General features: G+C 34.7%; 2 protein-coding genes across 8 annotated transcripts in view; one reads left to right on the forward strand and one right to left on the reverse strand.

Annotated features, from left to right (window-relative positions):
* Positions 1-1,588: 1,588 nt before the first annotated feature.
* Positions 1,589-9,639, reverse strand: LOC121422441 (mitochondrial cardiolipin hydrolase-like). 3 transcript variants are annotated; one of them, XM_041617482.1, is made up of 3 exons: positions 9,503-9,639; positions 7,812-8,385; positions 1,589-7,159 (listed from the first exon to the last, which is right to left on the reverse strand). In XM_041617482.1, exons 2-3 carry the CDS (start codon positions 8,332-8,334, stop codon positions 6,942-6,944), a joined length of 741 nt encoding a protein of 246 aa, XP_041473416.1. In that variant the 5' UTR covers positions 8,335-8,385; positions 9,503-9,639; the 3' UTR covers positions 1,589-6,941. The 3 variants fall into 3 exon arrangements, with proteins under 3 accessions (XP_041473416.1, XP_041473417.1, XP_041473418.1); XM_041617483.1 differs by having other exon boundaries at positions 7,812-8,388; XM_041617484.1 differs by lacking the exon at positions 9,503-9,639 and adding an exon at positions 9,278-9,463.
* A 243-nt stretch (positions 9,640-9,882) lies between these two features.
* The window catches only part of LOC121422439 (glutamine-rich protein 2-like), a 38,872-nt gene continuing 23,348 nt past the window's right edge, over positions 9,883-25,406 (forward strand). For 2 of the 5 annotated variants that reach the window (XM_041617475.1, XM_041617476.1), the window contains exons 1-8: positions 9,883-10,722; positions 14,677-14,802; positions 16,820-16,915; positions 20,549-20,689; positions 21,588-21,638; positions 22,580-22,759; positions 23,646-23,780; positions 24,692-24,880. In XM_041617475.1, the coding sequence (XP_041473409.1) occupies positions 10,183-10,722; positions 14,677-14,802; positions 16,820-16,915; positions 20,549-20,689; positions 21,588-21,638; positions 22,580-22,759; positions 23,646-23,780; positions 24,692-24,880 (1,458 nt within the window). In that variant the 5' untranslated portion in view covers positions 9,883-10,182. The remainder of the gene's footprint in view (positions 10,723-14,676; positions 14,803-16,819; positions 16,916-20,548; positions 20,690-21,587; positions 21,639-22,579; positions 22,760-23,645; positions 23,781-24,691; positions 24,881-25,406) is intronic. The other 3 variants (XM_041617477.1, XM_041617478.1, XM_041617479.1) reach the window with 2 other exon arrangements.

Raw genomic sequence — 25,406 nt, forward strand, 5'->3', positions numbered from 1 at the left:
TTTTCATTGTAGTCAATTCAATCAATCGTAGAAAAATGTTCTACGATCATCGCTAAGCTTTGTGTTACAGGCTCCTTATAACAGTTTTTAGTGAAAATCACTATTTTTTTCTTGAAAGGCTCCCCAGTTCTTTGGCATAAAATCATGATTTTTATCAGATGCTCAAGAATGAAATACAATCATTTTAGATTGAATTTTCGGGTTATTTTCCCCTCCATAATACGAAGCATCTGATAGCAAATCACAGTGTTGTCTGATTGTAATAAAGGGTCAAAAGACATTTTGTTGTCAGTGCAAAAATGCCCTTAGCAAAACATTTTTGCGCACCACATCAGAGCAGAAATGCCCTTACGCAATGCACTTATGCGCTGCTAAGAGCTTTTTTGCATTCATGTGATGTATGAAAATATGGTGTTAAGGGCATTCTTGCACTGACACCATGATGTAATGTAAATGTGTCCCCTATGTGTATCATGAAAGCACTTGTCAGACATTAGATCAGCAGATATGCTAATTTTTAGACTGTATTCTGAATTCAGACTTTATCAACCTATTTTCAGCCATAGAAAACACTTTCTGTTTATTAATGGCTCATTCTCGATTATTTCCAGACTCATTTTATCATTTCTAAATGGCATCTGTTTTAAACAAGTCCAGGTGGATGTTTCGTAAAGCTGTTCGTAAGATACGAATGACTTTACGCACGACTGGTGATCCTTTCTTGTGCTATGTGATATCCCTATGTAGTAGATTTATGACCTGAGAACATGTTCCGGTCGCGCGTAAAGTTTTGCGTAACTTTACGAACAGCTCTATGAAACACCCACCAGATTTATCGAGCATAGGAACCGTATCCATCGGCAAACCAGAATCAAGGATAGTTGTCAGTTCTGACTTCTTGTCAGAGAACAGATCTTGTGTTGGTGCAAGAACACCCTTAACGTAACATTTTCATGCACCGCACTTGATGTGCGAAAGTGTGGTGTTATGGGCGTTCTTGCACCGACGCAACAAAATGCTGATGAAACATTCCATGACCAGTTGTAAAATCATGCATAAAGTTTAATGATGTATGAAGAGTTGTGTGCAACTTAACAAATAGTTTCATGAAACAGCCTCTTGAATGAAAAAGGAAAAGGAGTTGGAACAATGCACATGGTTCCAATGTGTTAAAATTTTTATCTATCGGTTGCATGTCAAAGTAGATGGATTGTATTTTGGTACCACTGTATGTATCATGAGATAGATTGGAGGAATATTATATTGGATGGCTAAGAAAAGGAAACCAAAAATATTCCAGGAGTTAAGGAATATTGAACACATCATTGATGAATGCAATGTTGCGTGAATCATGGATGAGTGTAATATTGCCTTAAGAAGCGAAATATTTCTGGTCTCTCATACATAAAGGCTATTCATTTATCTATAATGATTATTCATGATATTGTGCAATATAGCATGAAATTGCACTCCTACCTGTAGTTTTGTACATATCACATCTGTATCAGGTTTAAGGCTTGTGATGTTTTATCAGGCTACATGTTAACATGTCAAAAAAATTCAAAAAATTATTTTCAACCAATTAAGGGTTTGTACAAAAGTTATAATTGATATTATTGATTGTTAATATCAATTGCATCTCTTTTGTTACAACACCCTGAGTCCCATCTCAAAGAGTTGCGAAAGTTACTGCAATTTCTCATTTCAAGTACAAAACTTTAGATCGATTGCAGTTTGAGTTTGAATTTAATCCATCATAATTCTTTGTAAGTCAGGCCTCAGATTAAGAATGTCACTGGCATAGCCTGTTGTGGTCGAATAAGTGTACAGAATACAAGTCTTTCAAATGCACTCTTTTTTAATAGTGATGTACCTCTGAACGTGCTCTGATTCGCTTGACACATGGCGTACGGTAATTTTCTCTTTTATGGATACTTGGCAGAAAGTTTAACTTTGGCTTTGGCTAAATTTAGATAGGTTGCAAAAGATCAATAAATCTTGTGTCATGGATATACATTGTACATTGTGATTTATTATCACATTGTTTTTATTATTATTATATATATATATTTTTTTTGGGGGGGCACTAAACTTACATGAATAACATGATGCATATCATTTATCTTTACCAAGTATAAATATATACAACTCTAATCTTTAAACTTGTTTTTATATGTGTTTGTACCGGTATATAATTTCTATTTTTTGTATTCATTGTTATATGTACACCGAGATTTCTTTTGGCATGATTACAGATTACGGTATACAATGATGTATGGCATTGGTGTTACGATCAGTGTGTGCAATGGTGTTCTGTTCTTGCAAGGTATCAAGAATCAATTAAATCGATGGAATATTGCAAGACAATGCCAACTTAAAATTCATAATGCAGGTTGTGATTCTCCTTATCATGTATAGCTTATACTCGGCTATTTTACCAACCATTGGTGTAGTCCAGACACTGGCCGGAGCGTTGTGGCCCAGTGGATTAGTCTCCGGACTCTGAAACAGAGGGTCGTGGGTTCGAATCCCAACCATGGCGTAATTTCCTTCAGCAAGAAATTGATCCACAATGTGCTGCACTCAACCCAGGTGAGGTAAATGGGTACCTGGCAGGAATTTATTCCTTGAAACGCAGCGCGCGTTACAGCTGCACTGCTAAAGCCAGGGTAATTATGCTGCATATACTGTAGAGCGCTTAGAGACTTCTGACAAAGTATTAAGCGCTATATAAGCAAGTATAATTATTATTATTTTATTTTCCGCTTAATTCTCCCACACATTACGCCTCTGATTCACATAGTACACACCGCACCAGACCACTGATCGCGCGAGTCCACGAATATTTCCGCTCGAAAACAAATATGTTGAAAAGGGATAAGTTTTGTGTAGGTGTGACGCGCCATCAACGTTCGTTGTCGGCGAATTGTTCAATAGTCCAGCAGGTGGACTTCCATTGGTGTTGAAGAGGGTGTCCTCTAAAAATCTTCGAAGTACAAGGATGTGTAGTGAGGGGGTACTTTCCGTCCAAACAGCTGATAAGCGTTTTCCTGCATTCGGAACACATGACCGTTGAAAAATCCTCTTAGTTCTTGAGCTGAAATCGATCCATGATTGTGCAAACATACTCTTAAAAAAGTTAGAGCTGGAGAAACAATGAAATAAAAATTTTCTCAATCAGCTGAGGTACCTAGCTCTAAACGGTAGTGTTGATCACCAAGGCACCTGTCTTACAAAGAGTTGCGATTGATCCGATCAACCACAACTATGGAACGCCAGCAAAGTCAACATCTCAAATGCAAATTAGTTCAAAATGTAAACTTGTTCAAAATGTTTTCTAGATATGATGTATATATTTATTCATTCATCGTTCTCTTCAAGATTAATTTCCTGTAGAAAAATTATGGTATGGATGGATTTCCATACAGTTGAGATTGATTGGATCGATCGTAACTCCTTGTAAGACGGAGCCCTGCTGTGCTAACTACTACCAGGAAGTGCATGTCCTAACAAAATTACCCTGGATGTTGATAACACTGAGTAACGGCTATACATGTATGTGTTAAGGAGAATTTATTTCATCCACTGAGTTAATTAGGTTTGCATGCAAACAAGTCGGAGTATGCTGTCAAAGACAAATGATTGTAACTGCATGCAATTTTATTTCAAATTACAGAGGAATGCCATCAGTGTATGATTGCATATCAGAGCACCATTGCAATGATTACATTTGCATGGATACTATTTATTAAGAACAATAATTTTCTAATGAGAAATATAAGTATTTATCAGGATGTCTTGCCGTTTCAATCTGACTATGCTCATATTTGTGATTTTGTTTGTTACCAATAATTTGTCTCTAAATGTTTCAGAAAAATCATAAACAACATCAAAGGTCATTTTGTAACAGCATAATTGTCAAATGTAATGAAATTTTCTCTTGCAATATTACCTGGATGACTGAGTACCATTGCATTAATACTTGGTAATTCTGCCTGTTACCAAATAAGGCTTTACACAGTTGTAACTGTGCATGAGCAGTAAAAAATTATTTGTGATAGACCATCAAGATGCATTTCAAATTAGCTTTGTGATTTGATAGTTATTCACATATTCCTTTCAAAACATTCTTGTTCATTGCATCTGCTTAAGAGTAACAAAGTGTTCATAATCATTGGTATTTGATGGTAGCCCAAATAACAGTCAATGTGCCAGAAGCGGACGGTACCACAATATCCAAACTTGATCACTGAGACGTACTATTCTAGTCACTGGGGTTCTGTAACACAAAAGTTAGTGATTAATCATACTCTTGATTCTCACCATTGATTGTACATTGTAGTCAATGGAATCATTTGTAGAAAAATGTTCTACGATCATTGCTAAGCTTTGTGTTAAGGTCCCCTGGAATTTGAACTTCCCCTGGAAGTGGAATTAGAATACCAAAGGATGCTATGTCTAGGAAGCTTAAGCAGCATCTTCATACGAAAGTGTTAGTGCTCATTGTTGTAATGAAATATGGGAAAGGTCATTTGAGAGAAGCCGACAATGAACTGTGAACTGGCTTATTAATAACAAATATAATTATTAGTAATGTTTTATGTATCAGGATATGTTGTATTGTGTGATATTATGTGTAAATGGTCATCAATATGACTAACATATTAGTGTTCAGATAATTGGTCTTTACTATATATGTAAAAATAGAGAATAAATAAATGGAATATATTGCTAATTTGTTGTTTTCTGCATTATGTAATTCTAAGATAATGAAATGAAGGTATACTTGGTGAAAGATGAGAAATATGGGGAGTATAATCTTATGGAGAATGGTGTTTTTGACAAAATGGTTGAAAAAATCTGAAAAAACGACATTAAAATAATCTTAAGGGAATAACTGATCTTTTTTACAATTGTGCTTTCGGTTATCTCAAATGATGGTAATAATAATTACTTTTTATAAAGCACTTTTTCAAGTTACAAGAGCTATACAAATGACAGAAACAAATACAACCATGGGAAAAACCTAAGAATAAAACTACATGAAATGAAATACAACTTGCAATAAATATATAAAAACAAATGAAATTTGAGCATCTTCTTGAACACACTTATAGAAGGACACTGTTGAAATTGATCAGGTAAATGCATTGTCGGGGGCAATTGGAAATGACCGACGTGTCATCTATCGATTTGAATGTTCTTTGGATGTAAAGAAGGATATGTCATGATGACCGAGTGTTAACATGGATTGATATTGCAAAAAGTTTGCTACTGGTAATGTTTGTATCAGCAGTGATAAGGAATTCTGATATTCTGACAGGTTAAAGAATAAACAAACAGATTTCTAAGTTCATCTTTTTTAATAAAAATGAAATATGTAAAGCTTACAAATTCATATTTTGTACAAAATAACACTATAATCCAAGCACACATTAGCTTGGCATTTTGGCAAATAACATGTAAGTAAATGGCAAGTACAATTCCAATAAACACTTGTAATTATTTCAATAATATTCCGAGTTGTTTCTCTGCAAATTAAAAGGTAATAATGGTATATCATCCCTTTAAATGCATCACTTATTTCACTTTCATTAAGAGGGGCTAATATACAAATTAAATTTAAATAACTGGTACGATTATAGAAGTGGAACGACTGTAATGGCTATTCCTTAGCTATCAGATTTATCTGAGGATATCAAATATGGCTGCCAACAACAAAATAAGTCAGAGCTCTATCACTTGTTGTGGTAACATATTTCAGAAACTGCAGGTGAATAAAGGGTGTACAATACATATCAATGTTTCAGCCATGTGAAATTGTAAATATTCCATTTGCAGCATTATAAAAACTGCTTGAATCTGGCATGGATCCAAAACAATGCACTAGTAACCTTATTATAAAATACTGGCATATAGAATATCGTAGCTTTGTTCTTTGGAATATAAATGAAAGAACAAAACTGTCCTGATTCTACCTCAAAAGTCAAACTAGGTTAAATTCAAATATCAACCTGATAAAATATTTGCGTCAGAACGGGTCATTGTACGGTGAATCCAGCATGTACAGTACAATGTACATACAAATTTAGGTACACTGTTCTTCAGATGCATCATATTCACAGTCCTCACACACACACACACATGCAGCAGACATCAGTGCACATATATCTGTACATCTATTTGAAGTCAAGCTCACTGAGGTTTTTTTTAGCCAACCCCCCCAAAAAAAGAATTAATATAAAAAAAAACAAATAACATATTAATCTGGTAAAGGGAAAAATACATTTTTCTACTTGTCTATCCTACCAGCATTATTGTTTTGAAAAAAATAAAATCATCACTGATAACATTCTTCAGTAAGGCTTTGTGAGTTGGATTTTTTTTTAGACTTGGGGGAAACCTAAACAGAGAAGGAACATTGAACAAGAACATAGCTTTTAAACAGGTAAATACAAGACAATTCTGGTGTTAAATGGGTTTCATCCATTTCAATGTAAAAAGAAGTATACTGGATGTACAATATCCCTGCATACAGGTAGCCTACACTCTACTACCACATTTTCTTATACTAACATGTATTCATAATAATTAGTCATCAACAGTAAGTACAGGATTATTTGCTTTTATATATAACAATGCTATTTCATAGGGACTTTGTGATTCTCAAAATATAATGCCATATCATTTCGTTAAATGGAAGACTATTACATTTTATGGCATCATGTCCCCATACGTACTTTCATCTCACTTGAACTCCTTTTTTTTTATATGATTGCATTATCAAAACAGAAGACTCATGACATTCACACAACATAAGCTTGAAAACCCCCCATAAAACCTTGAACTGTCCAGCAAAAATATTTGCTTTAATAGTCCAGAAATGTACATTCCTAGGATTCCAACAGCTGCGGGGTGAAACTGGTCCATGTCGGCACCAACTAGCTCTGCAGAGCAGGATCAAACATCTTCCACAGCCTATCAAACTCTTTAACGTATGGATCAACTATCTGCGGGTTGTCTGTGATGATCATGTTTTCGTTGTTGGCCGTGGTCGCATGGCTCGTCCAGTTAAAGGATCCGGTGATAACCTTCTTTCTGTCCACCACTACAAACTTGTGATGCATGAGGTAGTTGATATTAGTTCTCACTTGTATCCCTGAGGAGGAAAATATTGTAAAAATATCATTCTGTAAAATATTTTTAACCCACAAAGATAAAAAAGTTTGGGTTCATTTTGTAGACCTTCAGCATGTTTCTACAGTACAGATTAGTGAATTCAAAGCTGCCACAATCTTAATAATAATAATAGCTTGTGTCATACAATTTTTGTCAGAAAGCACAACTACTATTATCCCGACTTAAGCTCAAGGTTCCACTTCATGTGCATTCTAGGAAATAATACCATCGGATACCCATTTACCTCACCTGGGTCAAGTGCAGTACAGTGTAGATCAATTTCTTCCTTAAGAAATTATGCCATGGCTGGGATTCAAACCCATGATCCTCTGTTTCAAAGTCCTGAGACTAATCTACTGGGCCACGACAGTCTATTCATGAATCAATACATGTTTATTCATGATTTTCATAATTATCTGTGTAAAATTTTGGAATCATCATTATAACATTTAGATGAATATCATGGCAAAATTTTCATTCAAACCACTTAACATCAGTACTGGTATGTAAGCAGAAATTATTGCTTTCAAAATCATAAAGCCACATGGATAAATTTGCTGATAAATAAGGATAACTATACAAATAAAGAAACTATTTTTCTAAAATACCCCCTGCCCGGAATGCATATGTACCTCTGGATCTGAATTTGCCGACTTGGGTGCCTGTGTAATTCTGAGCTTCCTGATTGGTGATGATCCTCACAAGAACACCCCTCCCTTTCATGCTGATCACAAAATTGGCAAGCTCTGCATCGGTCATGACATAGACACACACGTCCAGGGTCGTCTCCGCCGAACGGATGTGGGACAGGAACTGGTACATGGAGTTATTGTCATCATGGGAGAACCAGCACCTCTCAACCCGGCACCCGTCTCCCCAGAAGTGAGGCTTGCAGGCCCTAACCCTGTCAGGGAATATGAGGACCTTGTAGAGGTAAGGGTCTTTGAAAGTCTTTGAATCCTCTGCAGGGGTGGGGGTGGCGTCAATCGTTTCGGTCTGGGAATCAGTGAACTTGCTGATGAAGTAACTGCTAAGCCTGGACACCAGCCTGCGTCTCCAAATGTAATAGACGACCTCTGAGGCTAAACCCACTACCAGAGTGAGACCCAGCACTTGTTTAACAGTTACCATGGTAATGTAGCTTTCACCCTGCATCTAATCTTGTTTTTCATAGAACCAGCGTTTTGAGACAGAGATGGGGATGTTCTGCTGATAGCAACAAAAATACAAGATGAATAAAGGAGACATAATTGACAATTACTTAGAATTGAAAATCAATACATAATGTTTGATAAAATTTAAACTGTTGACCACAGAAAACTTTGAAAAAAATAAGGCAGTTATGAATCTTATTTTATTTTTAGTTCTAAAATAAGAAATAGCTATAGAAGAAAATTGGCCACGTATGTGATGTCGTTAGTGCAGAGTATACATGTAGAACAAGTCCATTTGCTTCAATACACAAAATTCATACGAATTTTGTAAAAATGTAGTTTGTTTCTTTAAAATTACAGAAACTTATATTCAGACATCAGAAATTTTTTCTTCCATAATGACCTGCAACATGCTTGTTATTATGGTCTTCAGGAAAAGGGGGTTCTAATGCAACTTCAAATCCTGATTATTAATAACATGACAAATGGAAGAGTTTTACTTGCAACCTGTCACAATCTATTATCTATGCATCAAGTTGACAATTTATGATTTTTACATATTTCTTACTTCTACGGATCTAGTTTTTCCGAGTAACTTTACAATCCAATCACCAATGTCATAAAAGAATTGTTTATATGGATATTGTTAGAACCAGGCATCACACATGTTCTAGGTGTTACTCTCATTTTCCTCATTCCAAACATAGTTTATAGATGGAGGTTGGAATCCCCTTTAATCCCCAAAATTTAACTTAAATTGAAATTGTCATAATGGATATCTGTGACAATTTTGTCACAATATATTGAAATTGATAATGTCCTTTATCAATATCATTTATCCTACATCATGATAACTGCACCTGTAGGATAATTGCACAAAAGAAATTAAATTAGTAAATTACAGAAATTCTACATGTTCACAGCTAATACTTGGGATACTTTACAGCGCCCTGCCCGCAGGAGCCAGCTGCAACTAGCAGCAGATCTTAGCATGCCCGCCCCGTCGACACGGCTGGGTCCTCATCAAGATCACACCCTCACATCCCGCCCCCGGCCGCGGCCCCCGCCTAGCCTCGAGCTCGCGGACAGTGTTTGCAACAAACAAAGTTTTGCCACTCCATTGAATTGCATCCGCCTCACAAAGCCATAGCAGTCAGAGTAACACTTACCTGAAATGAAATCAAACGATTGAAGGCCTTACATCATCACCAACAATATTCTTTCAAAGTGAAATTGACAGAAATATTTCCGCAAAACGTTGGCGCGGTACTGGGAAGTGGAAATTCTAGCATAGCACGTGTATTTACAATAGGATGTAAATATAACCTTTGACCTGAAACTGGCGGACGGTTATTGAACGGGTAAAGAATGTGATTAGGCTATTGTATACAAATATAAAATGGTGATGATTTCGTTGGTAATCTGTTTTTAAAGCATTTTTATTCCCTTAAAATTACTGTATATAGTTTGAAAAATGGGTAAAAGACGTTTGTTGAACTATACCCTGGGGTATATTAGAACTTATTTTCTTCAGTGTAGATGTATATTACAAAGTTGTGATTTGGCGTTGCCAAGCATTCGCTCAATACGTGTGGTAAGCAAAGCATGGGGAAGATGCCAGTTACACGATCTCTGAGAGCGTAGCTTTGACAGCACAGCAAGAGATCTTCAATCGGGGAGCGCTGGGCAAGATTTCAACAAGGTCACCGTTGCTTACTTGGACATCAGCTGCTTTACCCGCGGATTCGTTCGCGTTCCTCTCCATCAACAACTGCTAACAACAAACTAGATTGCATCTGCGATGTTATATCTCTACTAAGAAGAAATCAACAACCATTCAAGTGCAAAAATGGCGACCATGACTGAAATAAATTTTGCAGAATTGATTGATTTGTCGCTGGGAACACCCGAAGTCGTGAATTACAAAGGTTTGCGAGTGCTTCTTGCTGCAATTGTAAGCAAACTGGGAGTGACTAGTGTTAACTTGGAATTAAATGAAGGAGATAAAAAAGAAATAAATGAAGTGAGGGATGCTCAATCTAAAGCAAAAGAACATGGGACAACTCCGACAAGGCCTTCCACGGGTACGGGCACCGGGCGATTGGAAACCAATTTTACTGACATTGACAAGAGCAAGAGCATCGCCATCACGGATTCATCCAGAGATGGACCTGTGCCCAGCAAAGACAAAGTTATTCAGGATATTGAACAAAAAATGTCAAAGATTGAAGGGCAGTTGAGTGCACTGAATGCCTTGCCATCAAATCAGAGTTTGATGTCAAGATCAGGAAGCAGCGATGATGGAACGAAGAAGACTCCTGTTTCAGACATGTGGCAACTGATGCAATGTCAGAAGACAGCTGCAGCAAATGAAGAAGGTGTTTCAAAGGTAGATCAGTAGAAATTTGTTTTGGCCTTCAAGCTAACTCAGAGATCCCTTTGCAGTTCAACAATTTTTTTTTCTCATTTCAACAGGGGGGTTTTGAGAGACCAATAAAGAGTGTTTCTGTAAACAATTTCAAAGCTTGGTAAACTTGTAACAAAAACACTCAAGTCTATCAATAACTTACTAACATTAGATTTAATCTATGCACTGTAACGTTAGATCTACATGTATTTGTAGTTCATACTTGTATTTGTAGGTCGGAATGTATGTAGAAGACTATGAACAGCCAGAGTTTAGAGTTTTAGACAGCAGTTGTAGTTTGACTACATAATCTGATTAAATTCTTGCCAGGATTGGAAGACCTGTGCAATATTACTGTATGGTAGGGTAACATACAATTCTTTTTTTGTAAAAAAAAACATTTGAAATATATATCTTTTTGCATTGCATTCTCAAACTATTATTGATTGGTAATCAACTCTGATTGTGGGTATCGTCAGTTTAGTGAAGACCATAATTCATATTTTGAGCCAAAAAAAATACACCATTTATTTTTAAGTGTACAGTGGTGCTAGAAAGTTTATTAGTGACCTCCACCAGAAAATGAACATATTTTATGTAAGTTCTGTCATGTTTTAGATTGTAATTTAGAAGTCAGGTGATAAATTATTACATTCAGTAAAGTTTGTTTTTCTGGGCTCGCCGAACATTGTAGTGTAATTGTCTCCATTCAACACTCGGCATGAAGGAGTGCATTTATTTGGTGGGACTCACTTACTTTTGAGCACAACTGTATGCTCTGAGAAAAAAAGCTTAAGTTCCAGACTTTTGTTTTCTTACATTTTTATACAATAAATACAACTTTCATTTGTACTGGTAATTGATGTCACTATGGAAAATAAGTATCATCTCTGACATTACATAGTACATAATTATAATGGAAAGCTTGAACACCTTCATTGATAATTTTTCACCATTAAGGATTGAAAGAAAATACATCCATATCAAATAGAAATAGGAAGGGGTGGATGTCCGGACACACGAGCAAAGAAAACTTGTACTTTTCACCTTTGTACTGGTATGTATGAGAAAGGTGATTTTCCGTTTAAAATCAAACCAAACTCTTGAACTTTTGATAAAATGATCTCTATCTCTAAATTCTTACTCATATGACAGAAAGCTGTTATATGTAATTAGTTCTGTAATTTATTTTTGTTAGAAATTTTATTTTTTCTTCTTTATTTCATAAGGTAATGATGCAACATAGCAACTTATGAAAAGTAAATATTGTTCCCTCCAACCACTTCCTTCCACTATACCCTTGATCAGAAGTGGATCCAGGATTGTCAAAAAGGGGGAGGGGCATATTTTCCCGAGAAAATTTTGAAAACTTTTTCAAAATTTTGAAAAGGAAGTAAATAAAGGTCCTCATTTATGAGCAGCATATTCCCATTAAAAAGTATTGTATTTTCCAAGGGGGGGGCACAGCCGGAAGTACCCCCCCCCTGGATCCACCAATGCCCTCGATGTGAATGAATTACAACTTTGGACAGTTATGCTACTTGCTGGATACAATCTTCAGATTAGTATATAGGTCTACTGCATGTGAATGAGAATCTAGTCATTTCATTTTCTGACAGATTTTGGATATTTGTAAAATAATGACATATTATACATGTACATGTAGGTCTATACTATTTTTTTTTTTACAATTTTGGATTCATCAAAAGCAGACTAAGGGCGTTCCACTCTTCACCTTTTCCATTCTAGTTTCTTTGTGTATTGTAAGTGCTTTAAAAAAAACAGCAACTGCATAAGATTGCACCTGCTCTCTTTTTATTGGAATTCCAACAGTTGTGATATTACCTTGACATCAGAGAGTAAATAATAGATGTCATTTCAGTGACATTGAGCAGTATCTCTAGCGTAGATTTTATAGCCTACACATGATGAACATTTTCAGAATTACTGAGCAGTCTACTTGCATGAAGCAATATTTTGTTTAAATATGTTGGGTGGGTCATTTATTTTGTATTTTTATAATTGTTATTATTTCATTATTTATTTACTTATAATTTATTTATTATTTTTTTACTAGTCTTTTTTTGTATCTGGGGGTTCTGCTGAAAGTTAAGTGAAAAAGTCTTGAATCGTATTTGAATGTACACAGTCATACAAAATTGTTTTTATGTTCTCATTGGTGTTTTGCACTGAGAATCCTTATATTTCTACAATTTCATGTACATATATGGTGTGTACATACATGTGAGAAAAACTTAAAGGCTGATTATGATGAATTTTATATGAGTTTAATAATATTTCAGTAACAATGAAAATAATGATTTTAGTCAGATATCTCTGTACGGTAAACTGCCAATTTTTCTGTTGCCAACTTGTCCACTCGTATTTTAAGTCTAATGCCATTCCGTCCAACATTTTTGTTTAGCAGTCACGTAGGCATTAGACCAGCATAGACAAAGTGATTATTGGATCGAATGACTGTCATTCGGTCCAATGATCACTTTGTCTACATGTATGTTGGTCTAATGCCCACTTTCTTATAATTCATTTTGCCCAATTAACACTAAGTCCAATTTGGTATATGACTGAATGGCTATTGGACCAACTGGTTATTAGACAAAATGGTGAGTGAACGAAATGGAAATTAGACCATGTGGATAGTGGGCGAACTGATGGTAGACTAAATGATAGTAGAGTAGATGAGTTGGTAATTTGGGAAGAATTAGCAACTTACCAATTGGAAATAAACCCACATGTACACCTATTGTAATTGTGGTTCTGTAGTCTGTACATAAGGTCTTTACACGAAGTGGGAAGATTATCTCTTTTACTTTTTTTTGAGGGGGAAAAATGAATTTATACTACCGGTATTCATAACTAAAAAAAGGTCAAATCTATAATTCACTACTTTTTATCTCCATGAAGCACATACATGTACGTCATCAATCATTGATGGACATTTATACTTATGGTTTATTTTTCTGTGACCCTTTAGCACCCCTCACAGACTGTCAGACAATGCGTGTTCAATATGCTAATCAATATGAAAGGACATGAATACAAAGTGGATTACAATACCAAGTAATGTCATATAACACTAGGAGCAGACACCTTTTGCCCAAGGCTATACTGTATGTCAATCACTTTAACAAAGGACCATGCTGGTAGGCAAATTGATTCCTTCTCAAACAACAATTAAATGACTCCAAGGAAAGGGTAAAATGGAAACAAAAAGTCTGCGTAGTCCATTACTAATTTTGCATGCTTGACCTGATAATGAAAAATTATAATCTAAATCGTAATCAATTATGGATGCTGATGAACAAGGGGGAGTCTTGCACAGTCAGTTTGTTACCATGGAAACATGAGATGTATACGTTCAGGCACTTACATATGTAGGCCTACTTGTAGCATCGGAGAATAAAGAATGAAAATATTAATGCTGTCAATATACATGTACATTGACAGTATGTATTTTGAACACAGTGTCATTTTTTAGGTCTTATGCGACTGTCAATCATTTCATTATTATTATCATATTCTGCCACTGTTGATCTAATTTGTTTTATTAAAAGAGAAAATATACTATATAGTAGTATGAAGTGGTAATGGATTGTATAAGAATGATAATTGCTTCCTGCTCTAATCAATAGTGAATTAATGATTCAGTGTATGTATAAAGTGAGTAAAATTAAGTTTCCAATTAACTACATGTAGTCTACAATTAACATTTACGATGATAACATATTCTAAAGGTTATGAAGAATGCATTCACCACATACACCATATAATCAAGAATACTGTTTTCTTTTCTATTTTGTTTTTCATACTGCTTCATGTGAAGATTTTGTTTACTGATATAGATTTATCTCCATCATTAGTTTTAACTCAAACAGTTGTTTTTCTTGTTCCTTTTACATGTATTTCTTTTTACAGCTTATGAGTATGGTGGAAGATATAATGAGAGAATTATCTAATATGAATCAGCAATTACAAGACCACACCAACAATCTGTCCAATCTACAGGACAAGCATGCCAACCTAGCCAGTGATATTGAAAAGGTAAAGTTGAAGTGTTTTTCAAATACCAACCATCCTATGCAATATGTACATTCAAATTACAAAACACCAAAGCAGATTGATTTACTCGAGACCTCCTTTTTAATTTCTTTCTTTTTGTGTCTAGATTGTCTACCTCTTTTCTCTCCCTTCTTTTGTCTTGTCTTTCTTCATTCTTTGCTTTCTCTCTTTTTTATTCTATCTTTGTTTCTTTCCTGTTTCGTCCCTTTCATTCTTTTTTACTTTCTTTCTTATTCATTTTTTCTTTCATTATTCTTGCTTTTCTTCATTCCTTTTCCCATCTTTTTCTCTTGATTTTTGTCTCACCTGCGAAGCAAAGTGAGACTATAGGCGCCGCTTTTCCGACGGCGGCGGCGACGGCGGCGGCGGCGTCAACATCAAATCTTAAGTATATGGACCTAGTTAATAAAACTTGGCCATAAGGTTAATCAAGTATTACTGAACATCCTATTAGAGTTTCATGTCACATGACCAAGGTCAAAGGTCATTTAGGGTCAATGAACTTAGACCATGTTGGAGGAATCAACTTCGAAATCTTAACCTGAGGTTAAGTTTTTGAAATGTCATCATAACTTAGAAAATATATGGACCTAGTTCATGAAACTTGGACATTAGGTTAATCAAGTATCACTGAACATCCTACATGAGTTTCACGTTACATGACCAAGGTCAAAGGTCATTTAGGGTCAATGAACTTTGGCCGAATTGGGGATATCTGTTGAATTCCCATCATAACTTTGAAAGTTTATGGATCTGATTCATGAAACTTGGACACAATAGTAATCAAGCATCACTGAAAATTTTGTGCAAGTTTCAGGTCTCATGATTAAGGTCAAAGGTCATTTAGGGTCAATGAACTTTTGCCGAATCGGGGGTATCTGTTGAATTACCATCATAACTTTGAAAGTTTATTGGTCTAGTTCATTAAACTTGGACATTAGAGTAATCAAGTATCACTGAACATCCTGTGCGCGTTTCAGGTCACATGACCAAGGTCAAAGGTCAATGAACTTTGGCCGAATTGGGTGTATCTGTTGAATTACCATCATAACTTTGAAAGTTTATGGATCTGATTCATGAAACTTGTACATAAGAGTAATCAAGTATCACTGAATATCCTGTTCGAGTTTCAGGTCACATGATCAAGGTCGAAGGTCATGTAAGGTCAATGAACTTTGGCCATGTTGGGGTTTTTTGTTGAATAACCATCATATCTCTGTAAGTTTATTGGTCTAGTTCATAAAAAGTGGACATAAGAGTAACCATGTGTCACTGAACATCTTGTGCGAGTTAGAGTAGTATTCAAAGTCAGCACTGCTGCTGTATTGAACCGCGTGATGCAGGTGAGACGGCCAGAGGCATTCCACTTGTTATAAATATTTATTACCATACTTTTTTCATTTTTTCCTTTATAGTATTTTTAAATACCACTTTGGGGGATTTTTTTTAAACATCATGTTAGAAAATACATTTATTCATACAGTTTAATTATGAATAATGAACTATACAAAGTTTTTATATTCATTTTTGTAAATTTTGAGCCAATTTTTGGTTTCAGCCGTTATCAGCATACCCTGAAGACCTGAACCCTTATTCATTGACCAGCTCATCCATCCTTTCTATATTGATTTGTATTTAACAATATCCCTCACTTAATTTGCATTGTAAATCATATTGTATTCCTTATTTTTTAGAAGTTTATAATCAGTATTAATTGAATTATTCCACATATTGATCCTTTGTATGTAAGTCAGATATTTTCTGATAATTTCTTTATGAATTCTAGTAATTATATTTTGACTTTCATATTCAGTGTTTTTTTTTAACTTTGTAAATACCTTGTACTATAAAGTTGTCCTTCTAACCTTTTTTGCCCCTTGAAACCTATGTATAATTTGCTTTATAAATATTGTGTATTATTATTAATTTATTATCTTGTATACCATTTTTGCAACAAATTAATACAGAAACTAATTTTGTTATGCCATTTTGTTCACAGATTAATGAATACAACAAGACTGTAGAAACAAGACTAAGCTCATTAGAAGCTTCATCAGGACAACAGGATAAAATTGATGATCTCAATAAACTCATAGTAAGTTGATATCTAATGTTGATATATCATTTCATTTGTTAATGATGATAATGATAATAACAATAATGATAATAATAATAGTAATAGCAATGATAATAATAGTAATAATGATAATGATGATGATGAGGTTTGAAATCTCCATGACATTTCAAACCTTCCTTATAGGGAATCCATACTCATGGGGCTCGAGTCTTTAGCTCCATGGCCTAATTAAAAGACATCTCTGATTTTTACAAATGTACATTAAAGGGGAAGTTCACCCTGACAAAAAGTTTATTGTAAAAATAGCAGAAAAATTAATGAAAAATATTGCCGAAGGTTTGAGAAAAATTCATCAAATAATCAAAAATTTATTAGAATTTCAATTATTTGATTTGTGACGTCATATGCAAGCAGCATCCTACATAGCGAATGGTAAAAAATCAATGAAATGTCATTTTCTCAGAAAATTGAAAATGGTTTTCACTGTAACTTTTGTATATCAATAGACAAATCGTTTCACACCCGATCATGAAAAGAAAACAAAATTAAGTTATCAGGAACCATACAAAATTTGAAATTTATGCATTTTATATCACATAACACATGGGACAGCTGCTCGTTTATGACGTCACAAATCCAAAACTTTGAAGTCTAATAACTTTCTTACTCTTTAACAGATTTTCCTCAAACCTTCACCAATATTTTTTACTATTTTTTCTGCTATTTTTTAAAAAAAGTTTTCTTCAGGGTGAACTTCCCCTTTAATAAGCTAGTGTGACCTGGGGGCATTTCATGAAAGAATTTGTCAGATGTTTCATCCAACATTTAGTAACAGTACCTGTCAGCCTATCAGAATCAAGGAAAGTTGTCAGAATCTAACATGTCGAACAAAATTGTTGATGAAACGCTTTCCTGAGAATATTTATTATCAATACAAAATGACCATGTATTTTATTAATGTATGATCACTTTGCCTAATTTATAGAGTGAGACAGATGTTCAAAAAGTGAGTGCTCTATACTTTGCTCGACGGCGGACGTACAGCGAGTCAAAACGGCCGTTTTATCAATTTTTATTCAAACCACCTATATGCAGCTATAAAAATAAATGTTGAAACTGCTGTTTTCGACTCGCCGTACTGCCGCCGTATAGCAAATGTGACTGCATGTATTAATGACTGCATGCACAGTAGCTTGATATGTTACTTTGAGCACTGCCATTTGCATGCATCTAGCCTACATGTACTGAAAACCTGTTATGCTACGAACATGAAAACCTTTTATTTTTACATTTTATGTGATGCACTTTATCATTTTGATAGCTATGGAATAGTTGAGAATAACTGTTATACATACAGCATATCTTAACCACCAACAGTCAACCTTTCAGTTCATTTTCTGGTTAAGCAACCTTTTCACTCTCTGGTTACATGTCACAAATATTTCATTTTGTTCTTTTTTATCAACTTCACATGAAGTACATGTTAATTAGTCCTATCAAGATCCTTACATTAGGTAAATTTTCCACATGTAGCTGTATTAACGGTTGTTAGAAAGTCATGTTTCCTTGTCCTATGCAACGTGTCATGTGCACCTGTCGTTTCATCCTAAACAACACACAGTCTATTGTTTCCTAATATAAACAGCTGGAAATTTGAATGCAGGGATGTTGATTTTAGCTTAAAATAAACTTTATCTTTGCATAAAATAAAAGGATCTTTGTCCATAATCACAAAAGTATCTTGTTGCATTTGAACAGACAATGACCATTGTTCACAAGTTAATATTTATCAGAAAGTTTGTATTCAAGTATCATGTTGCTTTGAAATGTAGACAATTAGCTTGAACACTTAAGTCAATGTTTATCAACAAAGACTATTTGATATTGCCTCTTGTTGAAAGTAATATAAGAGATTTTATTACAATGTCAGGTACACTTTACAGTAGCCTTGGCCCTAGGTATTAATATAGCAGTGCTGCACAAGTTATTTTTAACTCTCATTAGACCTTTAAATGACCCATTTCAGTGCAAGTATAAATCTTCATTGCATTTGACTTCTCAAAGGGCCTTTTGCCCTTTTCACATGTGAATCTGGAATCATCATTGTAATGATGGTTGCCATTCGTCGTACCTTTCACATGGAAATTCGTACTTTAATTTGAGTGAAACTAAAGTGGAATTCACCTCCATAGTAGAATTTGAAGTTGTGATTGTGATTCGCACTAATGATTCTAGTTTGGTTAAAAACCTGCTAAAAATTCCTCATTAGCCTTATTTTTCACTGGAATCATTATTCAACTTACATATTTTTTACCGTGTGAAAGGGCAGAATGTCTATGTACATGGAGGTTTTGTTTCAGAATTCCAGACCTTTAAGCATGTATGTATCTTGGGAAATTCTTGATAGATAGTTTCAAAGCCTTTTCTCACCTATTACTGTGTGATCATCGATCACAGCTTTTCTTTTTAAAAATCTTGTCCACAATAGATTTGCTTTGATAATCACAGATAAGGTAATCTTTACAAATGTATTTACATGCAGCCATGTTCTAAATTGACCTTTGTAAAGATCCATAGTTATGCATATGGATTATTTGCACAGTTTATTTAACTATCAATTATGATATTTGAAAAATCAAAGCATGTTCTGACTGAACAAGTCTTCCAAATTGTTTTTCCCTTTTGTGTCATAGAGAGATAACCTTCGACACTGTGTATACGTGTATTACATACATGTACACAGATTTGAATTTTGTTTGAAAAGAAATCTATTCCTAAAGATTTGCACTCTCAAGCTAATATGCACACCGCATTATTTTATTATCATTTGAAATACATGCATAGGAAAAAAACTTCCCTATATTAAAAATAAAACGATTGTCCAAACATTGTCAATTTTATAGTTTTCTTTGAGGGCTTGTATGCCTCTGGGCAACAGTTTTGATTTAACATTTTGCGAGCTCCGGCCCATGAATGATAACATCCTTTTTGTCTTCTTTTCCATCATACTTTTATTTAATTATTCAGATTATATATTTGTGCACTGTACAATTTCTATGTTGTGGAAATACAGGGGCGGAAATCTCTCCCAAAAGTTAGGGGGACAAGGGGCCGGAAAATTTAACAAGCAAGCAAAAAAAAGTTATCCCCACAAATTTAAGGCAATTTCGACAAAAATAAATTGACAAGCAAAAAAAAAAAGGTTATCATCCCAAAAGTAAGGTTACATGTACATGTATCTCGTCTTAAAATACATGTCTTATTTCAATTTTCAATGATGTATTTCTTACCATCATGGAAGACCAAAAATGGTAGGGGGACATTTGATATTGTGCCCCTCCCCCTACTATTTTGATGGGGGGGGGGAGTCCCCCCCTGTCCCCCTGGGATTTCCGCCCATGAGGAAATAGAAGATACCGGTAATTCTTAGAATAATTGACATGACCATCCATTAAAAATACTGGAATAATTTTCTTTTTATTAAGAGTACAGTAGTCAGTCTCCATCAGTAAACTATATTTATAAAAGCATTAAAATCACATTTTTTTTGTAGTTTGTAGAATTGTATAATCACACAACCTATAATGGGAAAAGTGCAGTAAAATAGAATTGATATTACGAATAAATGCTTTTGTGTTGAATATTCAATAGGAGGAACTAAGGAACCAATTGGCATTGTTGCCTCAAGTGGAAGAGATTGTGACTTGGCCTGACTTTGAAGCAGCCCTGAAAGGAGCGTATAAAGAACCGATTGATCATTCAGACTCCGCGATGCAAACTGTACCTTCAGAAGTAAGTAAAGCCTACAGCCACGAGGCCCTTGGTTGGTCAGAACAAAATAGTCTGAATATCAAGCCTACCAGGGGGCTGAATTGAACTGTGTGTTGTGAGGCAGTGCCACAAGACCCGTACAAAATCTTTCTTAGATCAAAGTGGAATTAAACATGCTTTTCATATTTGCTTCAGAACTTACACTTACATGTAGTAGGATGGTTTGCCTTTTCTGTTTATTTTTTCTATTTTTATTATTTTTTTATTACAATAACCCTTTTGTCTAGACATATTCTCAAACAAGTTTACAGAGCCAGTCTTTATTGCAAATCCCTCACTTCTGTATTTGAATTGACTACTTGTGTATCCCTTTTTTCTATTTGATCATTGCTTTGGGATTGTAAAATTTGTGGTTTTTCATTCTGTTATAGCCTATTTGTAGTTACCACTGTACTTAGAAATAAATTGATTAATTTTTTGTGATATTTTTCATTGTCATAGCCTAGTAGTCTACAGTCTTATGTATTGCTATATTTTCATTATGTTTCATATTGATGCAATCTGTTCAATTTATATACCCATGATAGATGTGTTCAATGATTTTATGTGTATACACATAGGATCTAAATATTCAATGCGTCTATATGCAACCCATCACTCCTATAGCATAGCGATATTTCTTTCTCGTTATTTCCACCACTCTGTATTTGAATGGTATTGTGTTAAAGAACTGTCCAAGATTTTAGACCATGTACACATATTTTACAGAAAGTATTTGTGTAGTCATGTACTGGTGAAACTGTTATTTTCTATCACATTGTTTAGTTCTTCGAAGAAGATATTTGTGTATTTTGTAGAGCAATATGGCTAGCTGAATGTGTCAAGTTATTTGTGTATCACATTGTTTTTGTTCTTCTAGCACTCAAGAGTCCAGACAGCACCTTTAAATCATGCCTCTGCTCAGACCACTGTAAGTTTTTTTCCTTTCCTTTTGTGTTCTACAAAAATGTGACTATCCTGCTCAAACCAAAAAATTGGATTTGTACAAGGTTGACAACAGTCATTGTGGCTTCAAAAATTGAAATTTGAAAATGGTTTAATATAGTATCTCTTCCTCAACCTACTCTTCTAAAAATAAGAAGTCATAGAATTCAACCAAGTGTAAGATACACAAGCATCAAGCTTTTACCCACAACTACTGAGAATTATTTTGTAAACTTTGCACAATTTATTCTTGGGTGAACTGCAACCTCAGAATATATTTTTTCCTTCTACATACTATGAATCTGTCTCTTTAAAACTTGATAAAAGAAATACCTGCAGATTTTTTTCTGGCTGGTGTCGGTTTTGAGCAAGTAGGGTCATAATGTTGTAATGTGCTAGTTTCAAAAAAAATATTGCTTACAAACTGGCACAATAAAGTCTGTAATTACAAATTTTGTCAACCTGTGTCTTTTACTTTTGTCAAAAGTTTAACAAACAACATGTCATACAGCTGACTGTTATCTGTAATTATACTGAAGTATCCCTTAGCAACCAGTACCCCATCATGCCTAACATCGTCTAACGATCTGTTTGCTTAAGTCTCCCAGCAGAACCATTAATGGCATTTTAAATGCTTATCACCACGTTGAGTCCCATGTGGCATGTCAAAATAAAGTGGCATTTGACTGTGTCAATGTTGGCCTTTTGCGTCATTTTTTGAAATTGTGGAAATGTCATGATCCTTAATACAGAAGTTCTAGGGAAGACGATTGATTAACTGTAATGTTGAGTTCCTTCAATTTTTGTTGTTTTTTATTTTAAAAAATACATATTGATCTGTGTATGTTCAGAAATAATTTCCACAGTGTCCTGAATTTGTATTTTCCCAAGGTAACATATTAGGTCCATGCTTCTTCTTTTTTCCAGACCCCCATTCCTCCAACACCCTCGCCACCACCCTCCCGTCCAGTATCTAGTAGGTCCATGCGTTCAGCAGTGTCGTCTGCCTCTTTACACCCAACTCAAGAGATCCAGAGGGTCTTGAGAGAGCTCGGGGAACTTACCGGAAAACACAATTCCCTTGAAGGAAGGGTCCAAACACTTGAGGTAAGTTCAACTTTAAAGGCAAAGTCTACCCCAGGAAAATGTGAGTGGATGATGTCATAGTCTTCTCATTTGCATACCAGCCAGGATGTGCATATTAACTGGTTTTGTGAAATTGAGCGAAGCTTTGAAATGTCATAATTTTCTTATTTTACATCCGATTTTGATGAAATGCTTGTTGGTGTTATGCTTGTTTGATTTTTCTCTTTTTATTCAAATTAACCTTTTGTTGGGGTGGACTTGTCCTTTAAAAGGATGTCAAAAAATTGTATGTTTGTGAATTATTGGTTCCTTTTTTTGTTGAATAGAATTTGGACCTTGTTTAGGATGTTTTTAATAGGTTTCTTCTGATCCCATGCATGGAAAAATTACATTGGGGATTTGGGCTACTTGCCCCCAAAATGCTCATCAAGAGCCCTGGTAAATCCCCATTCACTTTAATTTTTAATAGCTTTTATCTAGTGTTACAAGTTGAGGCAGTAGGTTGTGAAAAGTAGCTCCCAAATATTATTATCTTTTTTTTTGCCTGATAAGAAGGCATTATTTTGGCAAGAAATCAAGATTTATTTGCTTCCCCCTTCTGTCTCTTTCTTTTTTTTCACATTTTCAGTGTAGGTGCTATTTTTACTGCTTCTGTTCATTTTAATTGATGGTAGTAACATTCTTTTTAAAAACTTGTGACGACTTTGTTTTAAATAATGTACATTTAGGTTGTAGAATTTTTCTGTTTATTTACCCCTAATATATTTAACTCCGCATCATTTCTTTGCAGACTTACCATTTATCGTCAGGGTATTAATAGATGGAATTTCTATTTTTTCCATACTGATTATTTTTCTTACCGACATCAACTCCAAATAACTGTATTGCTGTTCCCCACAAAATCTAGGACCTTATGTCCAAGAAGGCCGACATGTCTGAAGTAGAAGCCCTATTATCACAATGGAATGTTCCAGGAGACTTGGCTAATAAGCTGGCTGAGTTAGAGGAAGGACTAAACCATCTTAGAGACAGCAAAGCAAAGGTAGGAACACTGTTTGAGGGACTGTCAACTTTTTTTTCAATATGCAAGCAAGCTATTTATACTTGCTAAAAGTGCCATTGAAAATATGCTGCTATCATTTATAAACCTATAATCTCGCAAAACGCAATATGAAGGCCATAACATTTATATTCATTATGACCTTTGAATTCTAAAATCACTGTCTAGATGGAACTTGTACAGTATTGAATTGGATTTTAAAATTAATTTCTTTGATTAATCAGAACATTTGCCTGATCTCTTCATGGCTTTCATTCTGCGTTACAATCATATTGTTACGCATTTTTCATCTGCTTGTTACAGGAATATTCTGTGTTTCTATATATTAGCAATTTTAAAAAAATGTGATCAAATGCATTTGATGGGACTTCTCCAGTCAATATTAAAAATGATTAATGTGTGTGACTAATTAGACTTTATTAGATGCAGCTTCTTCACAGAAGAATATTAATATGGTTCTTGTAGCAATTCTAATTTTCTAAATAATAATTGCAAATCTTTCTATGTATCTTCTAATCCTGAGAGTGACCTTTTACTCCCTCAAATAATTTTCAAGATGCACTTAACATTCTTAAAATACTAATCTTAAAAGCAGTCTAATTATTTTCTTCCTGATTAAACTCTAATGATCCCTATATATAAATGTGCTCATTTTGAGATCTAAAAATGTATTTCCTCTAGAAATAAGTTTTAAAAATGACTCCATAATGGGCATAGAAGCACTGCTCTGTTTTCTTTTGAAGATCGTCATTTAAAGAATTTCGTTACAGAAATATTAAATTTCTGGTAATTGCAGAATACATGTATTTAAGAAAAGAAGAAATTAAAAAAAAATGGATAAATGACTTGAGTGCCTGAAAATGAAGGGTAATTTATAATTTGATGTGACTTAGCTGGACGCCTTAGAAGAACGGCTAAGAAGCCAAAGCGACAGTTGCGCCGTGACCTTTGAAGATCTGGCGGCTCTGCGTCAAGATTTGGAACAGGCCATATCAGACCTTGCCGAGGCGCAGGACGCCCTCGCTAGGGATGTCTCCAACATTGGCACAGTCGAACCATCTTCACAGGGGGATAACGGCCGGGTTAGTTTTTGTTTGTTTGAAGAGTGGGCTTTCTATCTGAAAAAGTTTATCTTGTATTTGGACACATTTATGAAAACATTCATTCACTAGAAAAATCAGTATTTGAATTCATTTGTAGATTTTTCTATCACCATAATACCCTGTAATATTCCACCGGATTATTTGTTGTGGTGTTTGATAGTTATCACATCATTTTCCCTTGAAAAAAAATGAGTTATTACATCATATTTTGGACAAATTTCAGTAGTTATGACACGACTTTCTGATATGTTAAGGCAATGAGGTTGTCTCATTTTCTTTTGAAATGGTGGTTTGGATATCCATTTCTTAAATCTGTTTTTTGTGCACATTGTCAAGATCACAGACAGGCCAAATGAAATTTATTATTGGTGTGCTGTTCTGTAAGTTTACAGTTCTGTACAGTTGGCTCTAAGATGGGACATGATTGTATGCATATATTGTAGACCCCAGAAAAAAGGAAAAGAAACATGTTTTTAGATTGAGATATATCACAGTCAATAAGTTT

The sequence above is a fragment of the Lytechinus variegatus genome, chromosome 10, assembly GCF_018143015.1.
Source record: "Lytechinus variegatus isolate NC3 chromosome 10, Lvar_3.0, whole genome shotgun sequence".
Taxonomy (NCBI): domain Eukaryota; kingdom Metazoa; phylum Echinodermata; class Echinoidea; order Temnopleuroida; family Toxopneustidae; genus Lytechinus; species Lytechinus variegatus.

Coding starts and splice junctions, on each gene's coding strand:
- LOC121422441 (XM_041617482.1), bottom strand. CDS start 8,334: ATGCAGGGTGAAAGCTACATTACCATGGTAACTGTTAAACAAGTGCTG. Junction 7,160..7,811: donor CGGCAAATTCAGATCCAGAG/GTACATATGCAT, acceptor TTTCCTCCTCAG/GGATACAAGTGAGAACTAAT.